This window comes from Salvia splendens, chromosome 5, assembly GCF_004379255.2.
Source record: "Salvia splendens isolate huo1 chromosome 5, SspV2, whole genome shotgun sequence".
In the NCBI taxonomy this organism is placed as follows: Eukaryota; Viridiplantae; Streptophyta; class Magnoliopsida; order Lamiales; family Lamiaceae; genus Salvia; species Salvia splendens.
This window is the reverse complement of record NC_056036.1, coordinates 5,431,079-5,451,509: the sequence shown is the minus strand read 5'-3', so window position 1 is coordinate 5,451,509 and position 20,431 is coordinate 5,431,079. Positions and strand designations below refer to the sequence as shown.

General features: G+C 37.0%; 3 protein-coding genes across 6 annotated transcripts; all 3 read right to left on the bottom strand.

The window, feature by feature from the left end:
- Nucleotides 1–98: 98 nt before the first annotated feature.
- On the bottom strand, nt 99–4,015 carry LOC121805213 (protein N-terminal asparagine amidohydrolase-like). Of its 4 annotated transcripts, none has more exons than XM_042205005.1 (9): nt 3,847–4,015; nt 2,414–2,590; nt 1,714–1,778; nt 1,533–1,644; nt 1,406–1,444; nt 1,131–1,316; nt 716–894; nt 510–629; nt 99–339 (listed from the first exon to the last, which is right to left on the bottom strand). In XM_042205005.1, the coding sequence occupies exons 1-9, from the start codon at nt 3,892–3,894 to the stop codon at nt 213–215; spliced, it is 1,053 nt and encodes a 350-aa protein (XP_042060939.1). In that variant the 5' UTR covers nt 3,895–4,015; the 3' UTR covers nt 99–212. The 4 variants fall into 4 exon arrangements, with proteins under 4 accessions (XP_042060939.1, XP_042060940.1, XP_042060941.1 ...); XM_042205006.1 differs by having other exon boundaries at nt 1,533–1,632; nt 3,847–4,014; XM_042205007.1 differs by lacking the exon at nt 2,414–2,590 and having other exon boundaries at nt 3,847–4,013.
- A 3,476-nt stretch (nt 4,016–7,491) lies between these two features.
- Nucleotides 7,492–13,296, bottom strand: LOC121805363 (protein EMSY-LIKE 3-like). Its single transcript, XM_042205178.1, has 10 exons — nt 13,037–13,296; nt 11,299–11,510; nt 11,094–11,203; nt 10,740–10,980; nt 10,446–10,655; nt 9,503–9,571; nt 8,465–8,707; nt 8,321–8,389; nt 8,169–8,232; nt 7,492–7,955 (listed from the first exon to the last, which is right to left on the bottom strand). The coding sequence occupies exons 1-10, from the start codon at nt 13,065–13,067 to the stop codon at nt 7,909–7,911; spliced, it is 1,296 nt and encodes a 431-aa protein (XP_042061112.1). The 5' UTR covers nt 13,068–13,296; the 3' UTR covers nt 7,492–7,908.
- Nucleotides 13,297–15,772: 2,476 nt separating this feature from the next.
- On the bottom strand, nt 15,773–20,264 carry LOC121805495 (probable serine/threonine-protein kinase DDB_G0280111). The gene is made up of 8 exons (XM_042205370.1): nt 20,068–20,264; nt 18,680–19,175; nt 18,079–18,244; nt 17,941–17,991; nt 17,639–17,821; nt 17,405–17,504; nt 16,418–17,193; nt 15,773–16,340 (listed from the first exon to the last, which is right to left on the bottom strand). The coding sequence occupies exons 2-8, from the start codon at nt 19,141–19,143 to the stop codon at nt 15,972–15,974; spliced, it is 2,109 nt and encodes a 702-aa protein (XP_042061304.1). The 5' UTR covers nt 19,144–19,175; nt 20,068–20,264; the 3' UTR covers nt 15,773–15,971.
- Nucleotides 20,265–20,431: the final 167 nt, after the last annotated feature.

Below are 20,431 nucleotides of genomic sequence, written 5' to 3'. Positions count from 1 at the left end.
TATTGTATTGTATTGTATAATATACTATATAATGTACTCTTACTTTGAGATCAAATTTAGAAACATACGAGTATATTTTTGTAGGGAAACACATCTCATAATCTTTAGGGATTTGCACATCTCATAAAAGCCATTATTAGCAGAAGTTAAATCATCAGGTCTTCTACATAATTCAAGAATTACAATACAATTGCGAAAAATCTGGGTGGTAGCTAGTTTTGAATGTCGTCCCTTACAGTCTGAGCCCAGGCTCCGTGTGCAGTCCTCTGGAATAGACGAGGCGCCTTTGACGGAAAAGCTTCTCTCCAATCAGGGTGTCTGATCAAGTAGTTCCACTTCCTGGACAACAAATCAGCAGATTTTTTTTCTGCAATTACTAATGCATTGTAGATACAAGTTTGTTTCAAATTCAACTAAATATTAACTACAAAAACATTCACCACCCAGGGTTTCTCAAATCATTTTTGGAGGCTTTAAGCTATTATACGCTATCACAAATATGTATTTACCTTCTTTCATTATCGACAAAATCAGGACCCTCAGCAGAGGGTGAAGAAGAACAAGAAAGTAGTATTTCTTCATCAGAAAGGTTTTGCAGGGCCAGGGCGATGTTTTTCTGTCGTATGCTCCTGGAAAAGACATAAATTATTGATATGGACGGTAGCATGACTTAATCTACACCAAAGTGCAGGCATGTATTCGACAATGAAGTTACCAAGCACACGGAGCAATAACAAACTGGTCAGTGCTAGTGTCATATGTATCCAGCAACTTGCCCCTCCAATTAGGATCCTCGAAAGATGCAGTCACTCGAATTCTACGGATAATATCATCAGGGCATCTCGAAGTTCCATCAAAGCTTGCAGGGCTGATTGATCCATTCGAGGTTTCCACCTGCAGATAACACTCTATCATTATACAAACTTCAGGTATAACTGAAAAAAAATAAAGAATAGAAACAATGAATTATAACCAAAAAGATACTTTTAGGAAGTATTCAAATTGCACAATGAAATTATCCTACAAAGTTTTCTTTACGAACAATCATAAACAGATTTCGGAGAAAATAAGCTTTTGATAAACACGTAGGAAAATTATATAATTATAGATATTCAATAGTTGAGGCTAACCACAAATCCATGGAAAATGGGGTATCCAATCCCTTCAGAGTCCCATTTGGTGTTATGCCCAAGCACATGGAGAGTTTGGATCTGAAATTTCTCACTCCTATTCCTTAGAGCATCGACTATCTTAGCACACAAAGGATAGGAATAGCCTTCTGATTTGATTCGCCGTTTTGCATCAAGATATGATTGCTGCATTACAATGTAACTAAATCAATAGTAAATAACACATGAAGAAGGGGGCAGTATAAAACACAGGAAACATGGAAATGTGGTCATACTTGAGATGAGATGTCGTCAAAACCACCCACCAGATGCACCTGCCAAAGCATGACCTTGCAGAAGTTACACCTAGAGAATGACCGATAGTTCAAATATGAATCCGAAATGAGCACGAAAATGGCATACATCGAACAGAGCATCAGAATCATGGTCGGCAACTAAAGATAGCATCTGATTTAGGCCACCATCAACAACTCTTGGGATATCCATATGAGCAACAGATATCCTGCCAATATCACTATTGCAGATGATATCCACAACAGTACTGGATATGCATATCAGAAACTCGCTTCATGTTAGCACTTACATTCCACTTTTGCTGTTTCTTATGGCAATACCTACACAAGTTGTTGCTTCATCGGTACCAACTAACTTGAGACAAGGAAAATTTGTGAAGAAAGATGTGAGAAGCAGATAGCAAAGCAAATGAACAATTGGACAGGAAAATAGAAAGATTTCTTAAACTCTTTTAGGTACAAGAAGAGAGATATAATAACATGAACCAGGTGTTCAGATTTGATAAATCTTATCAAACTGAGGGCGGAAACACATTGACATCTAGATAAGCATCCCTCTCCCTCACAGATTTAAGATAGAACTGTTCTGTGCATTAAGAATGCACAAGAACATAAAAATGTTGTCCACTACAATACTCTTTAACCAAAAACTAAAAATCAAATGGAAAGAAATTGATCGACAAGTAAGTTATACTAATTCATAGAACAGAGTGGTAGAAATCTGAAGAGAATACTCTCACATGGATGTAAAAAGTCAGTCCATTACAAAGAATTAACTACTTGATTTTAAAAAAATTTCTGACTCCTTCAAGCAAAGATCAAAGAATAGTTACTGATACTATGTTTTCTGCACAACAGTTCCCACTCAAGGCTATTCGACTTTTGAAATTTCAGTTGCATGCATCAATAGCAAGAATCAACAGCAAAGGATAACGTATACAAAGCACTATCGTATTTCAAATTTCAACCAGACCAATAAGATCGACATACATCCACAAGCGCTGGGTCAACGGTTGCAAATTCACTTTGGAAGAGGTAGACCCATTTACTGCTTTTTGAGCAAGAGTTTTCAGAGAGTGAGATCCTCTTCTCTTGCATAGATCTGAAGGACTCCGATGCAGACACTAAAAGTGGGTGCCCCATTAGAGCAACTAAAGTATCCATACCCTATTTATTGATTCAAAATATCATAAACTAATAGTCAGCAAAGGTAGAAGTTAAAGCTGTAGACAGACCAACAAATACAAGGATATTGTTCTAGAAAGAAAATAAGAAGCAGGTTCATCTTTTACATTCAAGTATTCTTATGTATATAGTGTTAGACGTATAGCATAAAATAATCATTCAACAGTAATGCAATTATGCAATATCCAACTAGTTAGGATTGTCAGAAATAGTAGCTAATTCTAGACATAAAATTACATAATATATACACATACTTCATATCTCACCAGCTTCCCAGTAAGCATAAGCTGAGTATCTATGATAAATGATACGGGATCAAGGCACATTTAATATAATTACTTCATCTATCATGAATATTGGCTAACATTTTCAAGATTGAGTTTCAGCAGGAACTTAAAATTCCCATTCTACAACATCATCCTTTATTCACTCTGCAATCTAGCATTTCCATGAATATTGAATCATCAAATTCCACACCAGTCTAGATCCCCAACATAGGGTTCACAATCTGTTAAGGAGCAAAACCCCTTAACGTGTAGAAGTAACGATAAAGCCCGGAGGCGGCTGATGTCCGGCGCTCAATCGTAGGGTCGGCGGAAGGAGTTTGGTGGCTGTGAGCGGGATCGTCCCGTCTGGCAGCATTGATTACGGTTTGTTCACAAAAGAGAACGATAGAGACGATAATGAATCTGATTTGTATTTCTTATTTGATTGAATGATTAAAATGATAACATCCTCTCTTATTTATAATACTAGAATACTACTAACCTAACTTATTGAATAAGAAAACAAAGATAAGGAAAAGATGTGGTGAATCAAAAGATACTAAATAATTGAGATTTCCTAAGGTATGGGGATAGTATCACAATCACAGTTCTTTTTTTCAAAAGAAGAAAGATTCACAATCACAAAACGAAGCCAAGCATCAATCTTCTTTCTCAGCTTCTCTTGTACATTAAATCAGAGATTCAGCAATTCAGAAACGACCCAAGTACAGGAAACACGTGGAAATCAAATTAAAAATCCCTTGCCATAAACAAAACAAACGCACCACATCTGACATCACGAATAAAAAAAAAGTCCATAACACAATGAAAAGACTGAGGTTTTATCAGATAAGGCATCAATCAAGACTGCGGAATTCATCTGCAGCTGAAAACTAGGAGAATCGAAAGACTACTTGGTTTGTAATTTATACAATAAAAGAAAAAGGAGGTGAAAAGGAGAGTGATGAAGACCTGGGATGAGTCCTCTGGAGCAAAAGGAACTCCGCCCACAACAATCATGGTGATTGTGTTGAAATGAGTTTGCGTTGAAGAAGATTGTGAGTCAGGAAGAAGCTAATCATACACTACCTCGATTGACGAATGAGAGAATATATGCGCAAGTTTCAACTTTTACAATCGAATACTTATTTGTTAGTATTTCCCGTATTTAAACGTGTCTTCAAAAATAAAAATATTTGTATAATACTCTCTTCATTTTATTAAAATATGAGCAATAATTATGACACAAAAACTAAGACTAAAGGCAAAATTGATTAGTAAGAGATGATGATGAGAAAATAGTTAAAGTAGTAGTATTAATTGATGAAATATATATATTTTTGTAAGACTAACGAAAATAAAAAATACATATATTTTTATGCGACGGAGAGAATACACTTTTTGACCGGCTCAATCATAGCCGGAAACACTTGTTATGGGGAATCGAACAACTTTTAAAATTGTAGATTTAAAGACCCAGTTTAAATTTTCAAAATTTACCAAAGTTAATAGTAATAGTATTTCGACGAATACCCCCTTAAACAAATCGGATTAGTTGATAAAATTCATCAAACTACATCAATTCAATCATTGCACTGATTCTTGACCGAAGATGGTCATACCTTCAAACACCCCCGGAACAAATTGAGATCCTGGTTTGACTTCGATTTACCAATTACATATTGCCCAAATAAATTGCTCCTACTACTAGTACAAAACAATGTCCAAATCACTCAATGTTTTAAAAACCGGACCGGTGGACGAACCGGCGTAGCTACTAGTTCACGGTTCAACTGATCCAACCGATCGAACCACTGGTCGAACCGAAATACTGTAGCAACACACATAATATATATTTAATGGCATATATATTATAAAATAATTAAACTCATGTCAATAATAAACAAAAATAACATTATAATGCATAAATTTGGGGTATTCATAACATGCAATGTCAATAATCCTACAATATATGAAGAAAACTCACTCTAAAATAAAATTATATTAAGCGAATGATAAAATAAAATTGTAAAAAAATTATTAATATTTAGTGAATAATAAATATAATTAAATCTATTAATATACATTAAGTATTAAAAATATTAAATTGTTTATAACAATTATACTATTAAACACGAATAAATTGGGTTTATAATAATAATTTAAGTACCCAAAACTATACTAAAGCATAGATGTATTTTCTAATTATCAGCATACTTTTTCTAAATAAAAATTGTTATCTAAACGTAAGGCAGGTTTCAATTTAAAAAGAATAAAGAGTACAAACAAATCTTAGAGCATGCACAGTGGTGGACGGACGATGATCGTCCGTGCCAGCGGCACGGAAGACGTCGTCCGCCGCTTCGCTCGCGCCGTTGGCACGGCGCTGCTCGATGCATCGAGCACGTCCGTGCCAGCGAGCAGGTGACGTGGTGTGCTGCGATTGGGCAACGGCATAGCCGTTGCCTTTGAATTTATTTATTTTTTTTTAAAAAGATCGTTTTTAATTTAAAAAATGATTAAAAAAATATTTTTCCACTTCCCAAAAAAAATATATCCGTTTTTTACCGTTACCACTTTTTTATTTTTTTATTTTTTTCCCCCCAAAAATACACATTTTCATCTATAAATACCCCCACTTTCACACCAAAAAATTCACACCACATTCTCTCATTTTCATTCTCATCTACATTCTCTCATCTTCATTCTCAATCTTTCTTCCACACATAAAACATAACAATGTCCGGCCACAGCAATAACCCCCCGAACTCCCACGGTTGGAACCTCGAGTGGTTCGGTTCACAACCGTTTCCTAGTCCGGAAACGGAATATTCGGCCCCTCCTCAAATCCAAAGTTCGGCCATACCCAATCGACGACCAAGATGCCCCCGAAGGGCAATACGGGTGGACACCCGAGCCTAGAGCGAGGTCGACCGCCCCCTCCCAAACTCCGACTCCTCCTACTCGCGGTGTCCGCACACCGTACTCGCTGGCGGAGATGGAGCAATTGTTCAAGGCATATTTGTCAATCTCCGAAGATCCGGAGGTTGGCACGAACCAATCCGGCGATCACTTTTGGTGGCGCATCTGTCGCCGGTACAATGAAAACCGACCGGATGGAACAATCGAGCGCAACGAGAGTATGGTGCGCAATGCCATCTACCGAGCCAACGACGAAATTAACAAGTTCCAGGGGCAATACCTCCAGGAAGAGCGGTCGGCGGGGAGCGAGGTAGACATTATCAGTTCCGCCATGTCGACCTACCAATCCATGAACTACAAGGCGTTCAAGTACCTCAACATTTGTCAGGAGACGCGGTCGCATCCGAAGTATAGGGGAGGCGTAACATCCTCCTCTAGCGACTCCTCCAAACGGTAAAGGTCGGTATCCCTATCCGACTCCGACTCCGAAGACGTGGTTAGCCAACTCGCCGGAGCTAACTTGGGTAGCCCCGACGCCGGCCCGAGCGGTTCCCAACGCCGACCGCAAGGAAGGAAGAAGGCGGCGGCCAACCGCCGTTGCGCCGCGACTCCATCCGGCGATGCTCCCGACCCCGCTCCCTTTCCCGTTCTCTATGCGCCACCTCCACCCCCCACCAACTCGTTGTGGACCCTTTTGGCCCAACTCAATATGGCCGATAGGTCAACTATGACCCCCTCGCAACTTCGATCGCACGAGACCATGATATTGGGCCTCCAAAAACAATTGGGGGTAGTGCCGCCAGATGAGTAGTCTTCCACGGGGATATTTTTAGCTTTAATTATGTAATTTTTAATTTTTAGTATTTTAATTATGTAATTTTTAATTTTTAGAATTTTAATTATGCAATTTTTACTTTTTAGAATTTTAATTATGTCTTTTTTATTTTATTTGTAATTTTATTTCAGTTTTTTTAATGAATTTTAATGTTATGGAAATGTTTTTATTTAAAATGAATTGTGCTCGTCCTTACGGAAGAGCACAGCTGTGGGTGTTGTGCTCTTGCCTAAGAGCAGACAGGAATAGTGGCGCCGAGCCCACAACCGTGCTCGTGCCAACTAGCACGGTTGTGGGTGCTCAACAAATCTTAACTAAATAAGAGCAAAATTAGCATGTGTATAGGAATATTATGCGTCCCACATTGAAGATTAAAGACTGATTCATATCTTGGAAGTAATTATAAAAGGAGCACCTCAATCAAAATTAAAATCATTGCCCATTCAAATTAAAGTTGAAATTTTTAAACCAGTTTGACTGGCTACTGGTTTCCGGTTAAACCGGGCGGTCTGAACCGTTCAAATGGTCCAATGTGTGATTGGTTTTAATGGTTTAACCGGACCGGACACGGTATCGGTTCACGGCCCAACCGGTCGAACCGGCTGGTCTGGTCCGGTTTTTAAAACACTTGATCACTAGATGATTAACATATGATGAAGAGAGGCTACCTGCACCATATCACATAATGGCCTCAATTTCTTCAGCTTTTACCAAACCATTCGAATAATCAGCTGCGCAAATATGGCAAATAAACGGTTGCATATTTCAACATAACAAACTGTGACAAATCAATAGTTGCATTCTGCAGCAGCCACCCTTCACTAGCCAAGCATTCAGATACGATAAGTGGCTTGAAAACATCATAGAAGGCCGGTATATATAATAAACACTATCTATGCCTTTGGCTATTATTCAATAACAGCCCATCATTGTCGATGCCAAAATTTTTAAATAAGAGAAGCTAAAACTCAACATGAACACAATTTTTTACATGACTACACCTTAATGCCAACTGTTAATGAACATATACGCACACTAGCACTATCCAATTAATGAAGGGGCAACCGACCTGCTATGGCTTTTGCCTAAACTACAATGAAACAAACGTTAGGAAGCTTAGCTGAATTATGGAATTGTACAACAAAATCCTAACGTCAAAGCTGGAACTTTACCATGTTGATGCATGACAGTTAGAAACAGACCTTTGTCGCCAGCACTAGCGGGCATTCACTATATATCTCTTCTATCCATATCGCCAATAATTTCAATGATGTTTGTCATTCCCTATCCATGCCTTGTGCATGTGAAAAACGGCCACCCTCATCTGTAGGACATTAGAAAGAAGGAATGGCGTAGAGTATAAAGGTTAAAACCACAAATTATAACTGCAAAAGGCGCATATGTACTGGGGAAGAGTATAAAGGTTAAAAACACAAAATGCTGCAGAGAATGAATGACAAAAGTCCAAACTATGTCACGAAAAAGAAATAAGCACGCAGCTTTTATTAAATCAAAATTAACAATTTACTTAACATACCACTTTCACCATCAGATAAATCACCGAGCCTTGCAATTGCCTCAGTAAGAGATTGTTCATGCTCCTGTTTTTTTCAAAAGATTAGACTACAGCTTGTCCCATACAGAAACAACTAAAATAACAAAACAAAGTATCATTCTCAATTCTCAAACCTTGAGCACTTTCTTTGCCTTCTCTATCTCTACAGGGTCTGGATGATTAGAACTAAAAACTCTCTCTACCTGCCACAGTTTAATGCTAGTCAATAAGCACAGACCACCATAACAGTGCGTATGAAGTAGACCCTAACTTTATACCTCCTTAATTAAAGTATCAGTGTGAAGCAACTGAATGTCATCTGGTCCCTTCTTTCCGATGCCATTCTGTGATGGTTGGAAGTCCTTCCTGGATTGACCTTTCACCATTGTCCGCCCTCTTCCAGCACCTGGAGCACTATCCCGTCCAAGATGTCTATTCGATCCATGACCTGGTCCGCCATAACCTCCATGATGAGAAATTCCAGGGTCTTCACCTTCCCACTGTATGTCTTCAGGAGAAATCTGCAAAGATAATATCGATAATATATGACTCTCATTCCAGTGTGGAGTATCATCATCATCATCCTCCAACATGCAATCTTGGCAAGATTATCAAAGGCATGTTGCACATGCATACATTGGAACATGTCAGTGATAATACAAGTGTACATTACAATAGAAAACACAGATTGACAATGATACACAATCATCAGAAACCTTGTGGTACAGCAACAAAGGGCAACTGTGTTGCATTTGTTTCATGGAAAAATTAGTAAGAACTAAGAGCAGAAACCTATTACTGGCTTGATCAATAACTTATATGGAAACAATTCAAACTTGGCCTACAGATGCAACAAATTGATGCATAATCAAAAGTAAAGATTCATGGATCTTTTTTTTCTACAAAATTCAGTTTTAAACAGTCTATTAAGTTAAGGATGTTGAAGATGTTCAGCATTCTTTATTTGCTTCCAACATAAAGTAGAAAGTAGTCTTCAATTAAGCTTACTCAAAGCAAAAGTCTATGTAGCCTATTGATTCTTATCAAAGGTTTCAAAGGTAACTGTAGAAAATACATGTACCGTTATCATAGTATCAGATATTAAATTTTCACACAAGACTTTGTTTAAATCATCAACGCATGAAGCATCTCGTTCATGAAACCTAAATAATGGAGTATCTGGTTTCAGTTTAATGTGTTTCTACATTCTATCTCACAGGTTAAAACAAAGAATGCTAAAGGTATATTTAAAATAAATATAACTTTCAAACAAAATAGCAAAATGTTATATGAAAGCATACAAGGCATGTATCTACCTCAGTAAGGTCAACCCACTCTATTGTCTCATGAGTAGTACCTAGATCGTAAACAAGACAATGTCGTCCCTGAAGAAAGAGCACATGGAGACACATTGAGTTATGAGTATCAAACAGTGTTGTTAGGGTCGCGGGGCGAGCCGGGGCGATGAGGTCAAATCCGGGGTGCGGGGCGTTGGGGCGAGCGGGTCGAGAGACCCACGAATCGGGGCGTACCATTAGCCTAATTATGTTATATCTATACTTTTAATACAGGTTAATGAAATTCATTACCTGAAAATGACTTTTTGGTGTGAAGTACAATTTTTTAGATTATTTATTATTTATGTAGTACTAATATTTAAAGATAGTTAATCAATATAATGAATATTTTAACTGTAAAAAGACTAAAATGTTTACTGTTCTAACTTGGGGAGTGGGTAACAAAAAGAATTATGAGTAATAAATTAATTGCACTAACTATTGCATGAGAATCGATACAGGTTACTATTCTCTAACTTGAGTGGGTGAAAAAGAATTAATAATGTAGTTAGTGGAAAGACAAGTGTAAAAAAAAATCAATTAATTAATGTAGAGAAAACATCGAAAAGTGGGTCGTAGAGATGAAGAGGCTGAGAAAACAATTAATTATTAGAAAAGAGGAAAAGGTATGTTAAAGTAATGAATGCCTCGATTCTCTACCCATAAGAGCTCAGCTCCATTTTCAAAACCCATAAAAAATTAGTCAACAAAGCAGGGAAAACCACTTCGGCTCCAGTCGCCGCCCCCCCGCCCCGTCGCCCCAACGGCGCCCCATGTATCTCGCTCGACTCACCCATGTCGGGGCGAAGCCGGCCTCGACCTGAGCGCCCCGCGCTCCGGGCGCTCTCGGGTCGCGTTTTTGACAACACTGGTATCAAATAAATGTTAAGGTAGTTTATATACCATTACGAGTTAGATATACCTCAATAGGATTATAATTAGTTATAACAGCTTCATAGAAGTTATTATCATCAGGCCATCTAGTCCTGACTTTCCTTCCGATCAACGAATCAAATGATGCTCCTTCAACAGGTTCAGTTCCAAGGCCACCAGCAATACGGTTACTAAATTGACCTCTTCCAGCTGGACCGGAAGGATACTGCATTTTCATTGAAGATGCACCAGGAGGCATCTGCAAGGTAAAACATGTTACAAACTAAATTAGGAAAAAAAGATGTCTAGCATTAGTAGTTTAACTGTTAAACATATAACTCACTGATTTATGCTTTTTGCCTTTCGCACCCATCATGGGTCCACGCTTTGCTGCTGATGAAGATGGCTGGTTAGCTGCACCCATTGATTGAGGGTGGAAAGAAGTTGGCCCACCAAAGGACTGAGAAGGTATTGAGGAACCCATCTTCTGCTTCTTTCGAGAAGCTGAGATGGATGGACTAGGTACTGGTTCACGGCTTGCTTGAGTAGCATTGTGCACAGCAACACCTGACTGTCTCCATTCCCTGATGTTGTTTCCCCAAATTTTGGATGGAAACATAAAAGTCATTTCATCAGATTAATTAACTCATACGTTCTATTACAGTAAGTAAACAAAACTCTTTCTCGCTTATAAAACCTTATTCTTCGAATTGTTTCATCTGCATTAACCCTGTTTAGAAGGTCCCTGTGTTCTTCATTTGATAATCTTAATTCTTTCCTAAGCTCAGTAATTAAACCTTCCTTCTCCTGAAATATAGATTTAAATGTCATTTAAACTTGATCATAAGAATATATACCATTTTATCCACTGGACAAATATATATATAAGAATATAGGTTTACCCAAGAAATGGCATCAGCTTGAGCTTTAAAGGCTCTTAGAACTGAACTGTATGCTTCTTGCTCAAGCTGGTGAATTTTAGCTTCCATGTCAGTCTCTTCATACATCCTGGTATATGGCATAGAACCCACAGCAGCAGGCCTTCCATTACCAGAAATGCGACCTCCTCTTGACATCCTATTTTGATGTGGTGGGGGGAAATCATCATCAGTTCCTGAAGAAACACCAAAATGAAAAGAATAGACGACATTCAGATCCCTCAAATCTCATTTCTAAGACTAAGTCCATAAAAATAGTACTCAGGCCCTTCGAATACTAATCATAACTGTTGCTCTTGATCTACCCCATTACTTAGGAATATGGAACCACAAGGTGAGGAATGAGATTGATGATTGATTGTGTAAATTCTCATAAAAAGGAAAGACAACACACTGATTCCAATATGAAAATAAAAAGAAATTTAACTTCCGCAGTCCATAGCCTAAGGATTGTCAAACTAAAATTTATTGATAAACAACTGGGATAGTCTGTCCGATTAATTGCAGATCACCCCCAATACAAATATTAAGTAAAGCCAGCATACCGATCACTCATTTTGAGTTAAAGGTGATACGATGATTCATGTCTTGCGTCTTACTAAATTTCAGCATCGATGATCTCACAGATGACTGGACAAACAAGGATCTGGAAACCTAGTTTTCTAAATCAATAATGGCATTTGCATCTGCGATTACATATCTCTAACGTACAAAACAAAAATATGTAATGAGCAAATAGTTCCATTTTAAAACCTGTGCTTGAACCTAATTTTTCATAGGCATAGGTAAACAAATAATAATTGGCTGACGTTACATTTAAGGATTTCAATTTGCATTGCACAAATGGCATTGTGGGATGCATATATAGATGGTAGCTCCTAGAAAAATCAATGCTGCGTCATAAAACTATTCCTGGATGTGCATTTGGCTTGACAATGGACGGTGACATTTTGTTTCAAATGATGGCAACCAGTTACACTCTAAAATGGAAGAAACACGCTCCGAAAAGGATAGTGAAGATAGGGGCATTGACATTGAGGAAAATTGCCACTAGAACTATTAGTTTGTGCCAAGATACATAACAACACCCCATCATGTTCATAAATTACAGTAACTGCTGAGACTCTCTTCAAAAAATAAGTTCAGTATTCACACCGACGGATACTTTTATCAAATTTAAACTTGCTGACTGATATATCATCGCAATAAGGCCAAGTCCATCATGTAGCCAGTTAGACAAGACCAAAGCAAAAAGTAGGCTCAAAATGCTCCTTATGCAAAATGAGTAACATAATGGCCATTTTTATTTCTGTACTGACTTACACTTTCAAAATAAAGCATTGCCGAAGCTGAAGTAATAACCTCAGAATCAAAAATATTCAGACTATGCTGCAGTATATATGACATGAATAATTAGCAAGATACCCGATAAATCATTCTACTGTTTAGATGTATAGAAACCACATGAAACATTCCCAAAATCCGTTCTTTAAAGTAAAAATTCAAGAATAACCATTCACAATGTGCAATTGTACGGGTGGACTAATCCCAGTCGAATTAGAAGATATCACCATCACAACAATGCACATAACTTCGCAAACCCTAACCCCAACTTTATTTACAAATCCCAATAAAACCAAAACTGATTCCCGATTAACACAGATAAAAACGGAAAGGTGAAAATTTCTACTCAATTACTCACCGCTACTGTCGTAAGGCCCATATTCATCCATAAGTAGCTTCTGGAGATCGAGGATTAGCAATTCGTTATAGCTATGAGCTACGAAACCCTAGAAGCAACTTCAATAATTGCAACCGCCGCGCAGAAAAATCTCGAGAATGTTGCTAAGTCGGCGAGTTAAAGCAATAAGCGTATACGAGGGATCGAATTCGCGTGTACAATTAGCGAGCTTGAGTGGGTGAGTGCGTGTGTTGGGAGGGAGATGTACGCGGACGTGAAATAGGTTATTGTATTGAAATAGAGAACAGGGTTTTCAAATCCGCTTCTGGGGTCGTTTCCCACGTGTGGTTTCAAGTACGAGAATGATGGAATTTAATTTTTTTTTTCTTTCATCTTCCATTTCTTTTTTTTCTCACATGTCATAAGACTCATAATGTTAAATTAATAAAGAAAGAAATGCTATTTAAATCATAACAGTTGTAATTTGTATATTGAATAATGATAATAATTTGAATAATAATATAGATATATGGATATATAACAATAGTAGAAAATTACATTTTTAACTTTTGATATTGTACTAATATTATTTATGATCTATTCGTGAGAAACATCACCTTGGACATATGATTTTGTATTTTTTTCACCCTAACCCTCTTACTTTTCAAACTATTTCAGACAGTAATTTACTTTAACTATTACTCAAATCAAAAAAATATTTCATTTTCATATACTTTTGCACTGAAAATAACAAAGTAGAAAAATCAGACAAAAAAGTTGAAAGAGGAAATAAAGATAAGCATGCAAGGGCATTGGATAAAACTCATATTTGAGGTTAACTAACTTAACTATATCTTCCTTGAAAATATTAACTTCCTTGATTGCAGGTATGGCATTCACTCCTATTCTCTTGAAGGTGCTTTGAAGCCTTTTATCATATGCTGTGGTCGTCTTGTGTACAACCTTTCTCTTTCTGCAAACCACACAAGTGATTTTATTAGAAACACAAACGGAGCAAAGTTAAAATCATGGCAGGTGTTGCTCTTCTGCTGAGTTTCATCTTGACAACATAAATCAGTCAAAACTATAAATAAAAGTTTGCTGCATAATATCGAGAACAAACCTTCTTATTGTACCCTTCCCACCAGTGAATTCCATGGTTTCAAAAGATCACAAAATTAGTAACATAACAAATTAACAATCTCATAAAAAGCACGTGTAAAATATATGAAAGGTAATGCAATTGGAGAAGGTAATGTGAAAGTGACTAAACTTTTATAAGAAGATTTCATGTGCTCCACTACTCCATTAAACCATCTACATAGCAGTTACATATAATTACTATAATTTAAGATTTATGATTATGAAGTCTTTATTTTATTTTATTTTAATATAATATTCATAATGGCAGTTTTATAAATATCTCCAAAACTCCCTTTTTTATATATTTATAGATTTTGGTTAATTACATAATTGTTGAAAGTAGTTAATTAAATCATAATTTTTATACATTTTTAATTGTCATAGTCGTCTACTATAGTCTAGCTTAGTACTACTATATCATTATCTATATGCACATCATTTACTATGCATGTCGGATGGTTTTTATTAATTACAACTCCATATCATTATCATTTACTCGAATTTATTTGCTCAGTTATTAAAACCAAGTACGAAACATGATTGAATATCTACTTTTCTATACATTCTAAATTGTGAATATTTAAGCATTTAAGAGACATAGTGTGTAGGATTAATTGAAAAAAGATCCAAAAAGTAGTATTTAGATATAATCCTCTACAACGCGTTCATGGAATTGGCAAAATCAACATGTTGATTGACTAACTTAAATTTTACAGCTCTGCTTCAAAAGAGACTTTATTTTATAAAAAAATTTGATTTATCTGTTGTATTTCATTTATATAGTATTTAGTTTAATGGTAATAGTGTAATTGATATGACATTTACTACCATATGCTATACTCGAACGTAGCATTATATCTATGTATGAACATATTTACTTTGCATGTCGGAATGTTTTTTGTAATTACATTCTTATCATTTTCTTATTACTACCAAGTAAGTACAAAACATGTTTGATGTGTCTGTTATTCCCTTTCCCAACATCGTATTATTATTCAATTCAATATTATACTCTAGTTTTGACATTGGACAACGCTAACTTTTTGTATAAAATTAATAAAATAAGAGAGATATAAATATAAAAAGTGATTAAGTATTGTTAGTGAAAAAATATGATTCTCTCATTAAATAGAAAACTTTATCTTAAAATAGATAAAGATCAAATTTGGTTCAAAGCATAACTATTTTTCATAGACGAATTAGTATGTTAATGATAGGTGTGAACTACATAAAAAATCATTGGACAATGTAATATGCATTTTTACGGCAACTTGTAAAATTTAATGTCATTGGAGGTCTGTAGACAAAAACATAATTTTATTAGAGTCTTAGAGATGTTTTAAGTTTTAACCCGAGTCCAGCGAGATTTGCTGACAATAATGTAAATAATTACTTTTACATTTTATATGCAGGTTTCGAAACAAATTTTCTTGGATGATTTTAGAGTTGTAATTTATAAATAATCAAAAGAATTAGTATATGGTTGACAAGAAGAGATCTTTGTCGTCTGCACAACACAATTCTCATTTCTCACAGTTAAATAAAGCGAGGCACACTTGAATAATTTAAATTTTAATCAAGAACCAACTAAAATCAACATAGCAAAACCAAAACTTCACAGAGACCAAAGCAGAGTGCAAACACCACTCGCTGAATAAAGTGAAGGCAACCATGGAAGATGTATAATAAGTGTCAGGATCATATATTACAAAACAAAATATTCAACACCAGCAACACAACTCCTGCTCTTTTTCCTTGTCTGTATCATTTTCTTGACATATCAATTTCACTTGTGATTTCTCATCTTAATTAACTAGAAACCAGCCCATCCAGCAGGCTGGGAATCAAACTTACTGTCTTTGCCCTTCGATTCACCAAATCGCTGAGAATTATTTAATTCACCAACAGGCACATTAACCTTAGAGCTAGCAGCAGCTGGAACCCCCACCTTAAAACTATCAGGTTCAAATCCCCAAGAATTTGAACCAGAATTCAGTTCACCTGCCTGCTTGTTCTGCTGACTGTTTCTCGTTCTAACAGACTTTGAAGTATTATATGTTGCTGTGGCCTGTGGTTTGGGAGCCTCTGCAAAGGCCTGCCACTGCTTAGAATCTGGGCTAGGAGAACTCCGATCAAAGAAACCCTCTTGAAGCTCCCAGACTGTTCCTTGAATCTTCTCATTCTACTCAAATGAAGAACACGCAAGAGTAAGGTGCTGAAATTAAAACATGAAAGATCATTTAAGACCAACAACAATACCTGTGGAGTGGTAGATGATTGGCCTCCAGGAGAAGCTAGGTTTCTCGAGGAATCCGCACTATGTGATGGAGTTCTTGCAGCTAGAGCATGCTTGAGGTCTTGTATCTCTTGTCGCTGCGACTTACAAATTGCTGAGAGCTTTTCATATTTAGAGGTCACTTCTGTTTTCTCTGCACTCACATTCGCAAGCTGCTCCTTCAGCTTTTCAACCTCAGCCTCTAACATGTCTTCTTTCTCTGGTTTCCGATGGTTATTGTTTGGACTTTGTTTACTAACGTCGAAATCAGCCACAAAAGCATTAAAAGCATCATTTTGAAAGGAAGGTGTAACTTCTGCTTTGGATGGTTTTAATCTTTCAGAATTATGGTTCAAACTATCAGGAAACAGATTTAAGTTTGTAGATGGGTAATCACCAGGCCTATTGACTGATTCTCCCTGCACATTCTTCTGAAGAGGAGAACAAAAACTTTGCTCTTTTTGTGGAGTTACACGAGAGGCAAGACGCTCATCAGGACGGACCTTCTCTTTTCCAAATGATCTACGGTCAGTTAAGTCTTCATCATACTTTGGCTTGGTTATTTCCTCTGTGGCTTCTGAATCTTTTGCATGCAGAGTGGCCCAGAAAGAACCCAAAGGTCCATCAATTTCACCAAATCTAGAATTAGCTGGGGTTGATGACACATTTCGGGGTGCTTCAGATGATGGGGGAGGAGGAGGACTCCTCCTAGGCATTGGACTAGACTTGTTTACAGGCTTGTTTACAAGCTTTGTCGTGCCTGAAGATGTAGGATAATACAATTAAACCCTCATATGCAAGGAACCACTAGCAGAACATTAAAACAATTTATGAAATTTCAGAACTATGCACCTCTATACATGTTGATCAGATTCATTCTGGAGTCAACTAACAGATTGATAGGTGTACACCATCAAAGTTCTTGTTTATATTTTTACTACATTCCCAAACACTAAATTCTGTACTCTTACCTGTGAAGGTATCAGTACTGTTCTGTAGCATTTCCGGAGGCGTATCAGGTAATGGTTTCTGCAGTTCATCTGGTAAAAGATCATTAACACGAAACCACACCTGCAAAAACAGCAAGCAGATAAAGGAATCAGTAATAATACATGCGACTGCAGCCCTCATGATTGGCACGGGCACAAAATCTACAACTAACCTAGGTTCATGGGGATGAATGGCTAATCAAGCAAAATGCTTGCCTGCGTGATATCTGGTCTGTTGTCAGGGGAAGATTGAAGCATGTCCCTGATAAGGTCTATCAGCAATGTATTGTACTTGGGTTGATCTGGGATGCGATAGTTCCCATTCAGAATTTGGAGCTTTGATTCACCATCAAATGCTAACTTTGAGTAACATATGCGGAAAAGGAGACACCCAAGTGCCTACAGAAAACAAAAGCTCCATATCAAGTACTTACCGAGTTCATGAAGATATGTTCCCAAGTTCCTAACTAATTATTTCGCTGGGTCTAAATCATGTAATCCAGAATTCGTCAGCTTACCCATATATCAACCTTCTCGTTTATAAGTTCTCTCCGAAACAGATCCCACATCTAAGCCAATCAATGAGGGAGAAAAATCAATAGTTATACCATAGAGAAGTACAACAATAAGATCGTGACAGAAGGTCCTCCATCTACCTCGGGGGCTCGATATGCAGGTGTTGTGTGCTTCCTTATATTGTCTTCCTCAATTCCCATTTCTTCAGGTTTCTCAAAGCGCTTATGGTTGGTAGAAGTGCTACCAAAATCACACAACTTCCACAGGCCATCAGGCCCCAGCAAAAGATTCTCAACCTTCAAATCTCTATATGATGCAACTCAGAATTATTAGCAATCCAAATTACAGAAATCCTTAAACCTCTTCAGCAACGAAGAACAAAAACAATTATATGTCAGTAAAGAATCAGATAATGAAGCATCATATCAAAATTTTGGAAGATTTTCCCAAAACCAAGGAGGTCATAGCAATACACGATTTAAGCATATTCTTCATAATAACCTTTCTCAATGCCAACACTAACTATCTTAAAATCCTTATCATATTTTAATATAAATATCTTCTATCTCATCCTCCCTAACTTAATGGGCCTCCAGGCACCAATTCACAGTCTCACGTGAAAAAAATGAGCCAGCAGAAATAATCAGAAAGATATGTGAATATTGGAAGAAAATCTAAAGAGTCGTCTTCCAGAATATGCGGGAGATCCCTCTGCATACAAAAAAGTGAAACAGCAATTACCGGTGAGCAATAGGTGGAGTCTGGCAATGCATTGCAAAGACAGCACTGCATATGTCCCTGAAAATTGTTAGGACCTGTTTCTCCTCAAAGTATCCTGCTCCTCTGCTCTCCAGCACATTAACAAGGGACTTCTCACAATATTCCATGAGAAGTAAAGCTTCTTTAGTGCGGCCCATATCAAAGACAGCATGAGCGAGAAGGGTAACAACATTGGGGTGGCCTGTGAGTGTTTTCATAACTGAAATCTCCTTTGTCACTAGCTCCTGGGACTCTTCATCATTACATATGATGTGTTTTAATGCATACTGTTTGAAGCCATTTACTGCATCTCGAGCTAAATAAACACAGGAGAATCCACCCTCCGCAATTAGATTGCGAACCTGAACTTTGAAATCGCCGATGTCAATAACACGGCCTTCTAGCCCAGTTTGTTCTTTGTGTGCAAATGGTTTGAATCTCCACATGGCTCCTTTTGATTCTTTACAAAAATTAACAGCTGCAAAGGGATATCATTATTATGAATGGGGAAATTCAGTAAAAAATCAACTCGCATTAAATACTAATTGCAGGGTAGGCACATATTTATAAGGAAAATGAGATTTCAAATACAATCTTTAGAAAAATCAGAACTTCCAGGTTGTATTTGGAACTTAGTACTAGGAATTTCACCTCCACCTTGACCTTCACCAACCCACACATTAAAATAATCGAGTTCAACAAACTGGACTTGAGAAGAGGAATGCCACATCAACGGAAAGGCATACACGCATATCTTAAGAACCTGATGACTCTTTCTTAACATAACGGTTCACTACACTAGGCCATCACCAATGATGAGATTCCCTAAAGTATAAATCAAATCAACATATACAACCACATCTGTGGCAGCAACGAGCATACCATGATTGCAAGCATTTGCCAAAAGCACATAAGGAATCCTCCTGACCAACAAGGCAAACCAACACATTCTGTATAAACACACAAATACATTCACTTTCCTATATTTGCAGATCTAAACATACACCCAATTACAGAAAATATTATCTATGGATCCACACAAATCTATACCAACCCAAGTAGATTCTACCACCAAAAATAAACCTCCGATTCCGCAACAGGCTAAAAACTAAGAGATACATATAGCTTCCGATTCAATAATTTCCTATCTAGTCCGGCGATGAAGTTACAAACACAGTTACGCTCAATGGGGAAATAGAGCTACGGAGCGAGATTTCAGCTACATAGCTGCTGATTAATTTAGTACCAGGTAAAAATTGCAGTAAAAAATACTAAACGAATAAATCCACAAGATCTAGAACGAAATCAACTGATCACGAATAGCAGCTATACACCATTTTTTTGCTGGAAATCGTAACATCGCGATATACCTTAGCAGAGACAATTCGATCTGAAACAGTCCGATTAATTGGATGCGATGCAATCGGGGGAATGTGATTTGCGAATTCAATCAATGAATTGAGAGGTGCTATTTGTGAGTGCAGAAGTGAGTAGGGCGAAGATGTATACAATTTTTGTACGTATATACTATAACGTGGGGTGAAAGCGTTTACTGTTTGTTCTTCGCTTTCGGCTGCTCCCTTTAATATAAGCACAAATTCTTTTTACTGTTTTGCTTGTTGATAAAAAAGTTTAATCCCCAAATTAATTTTTTAAATGAGATAATTAAGTATGTACTATTCAAAATGAATCTAATTTCGATGTGTATCGAATGGTAAGTACATTTTAAAATTG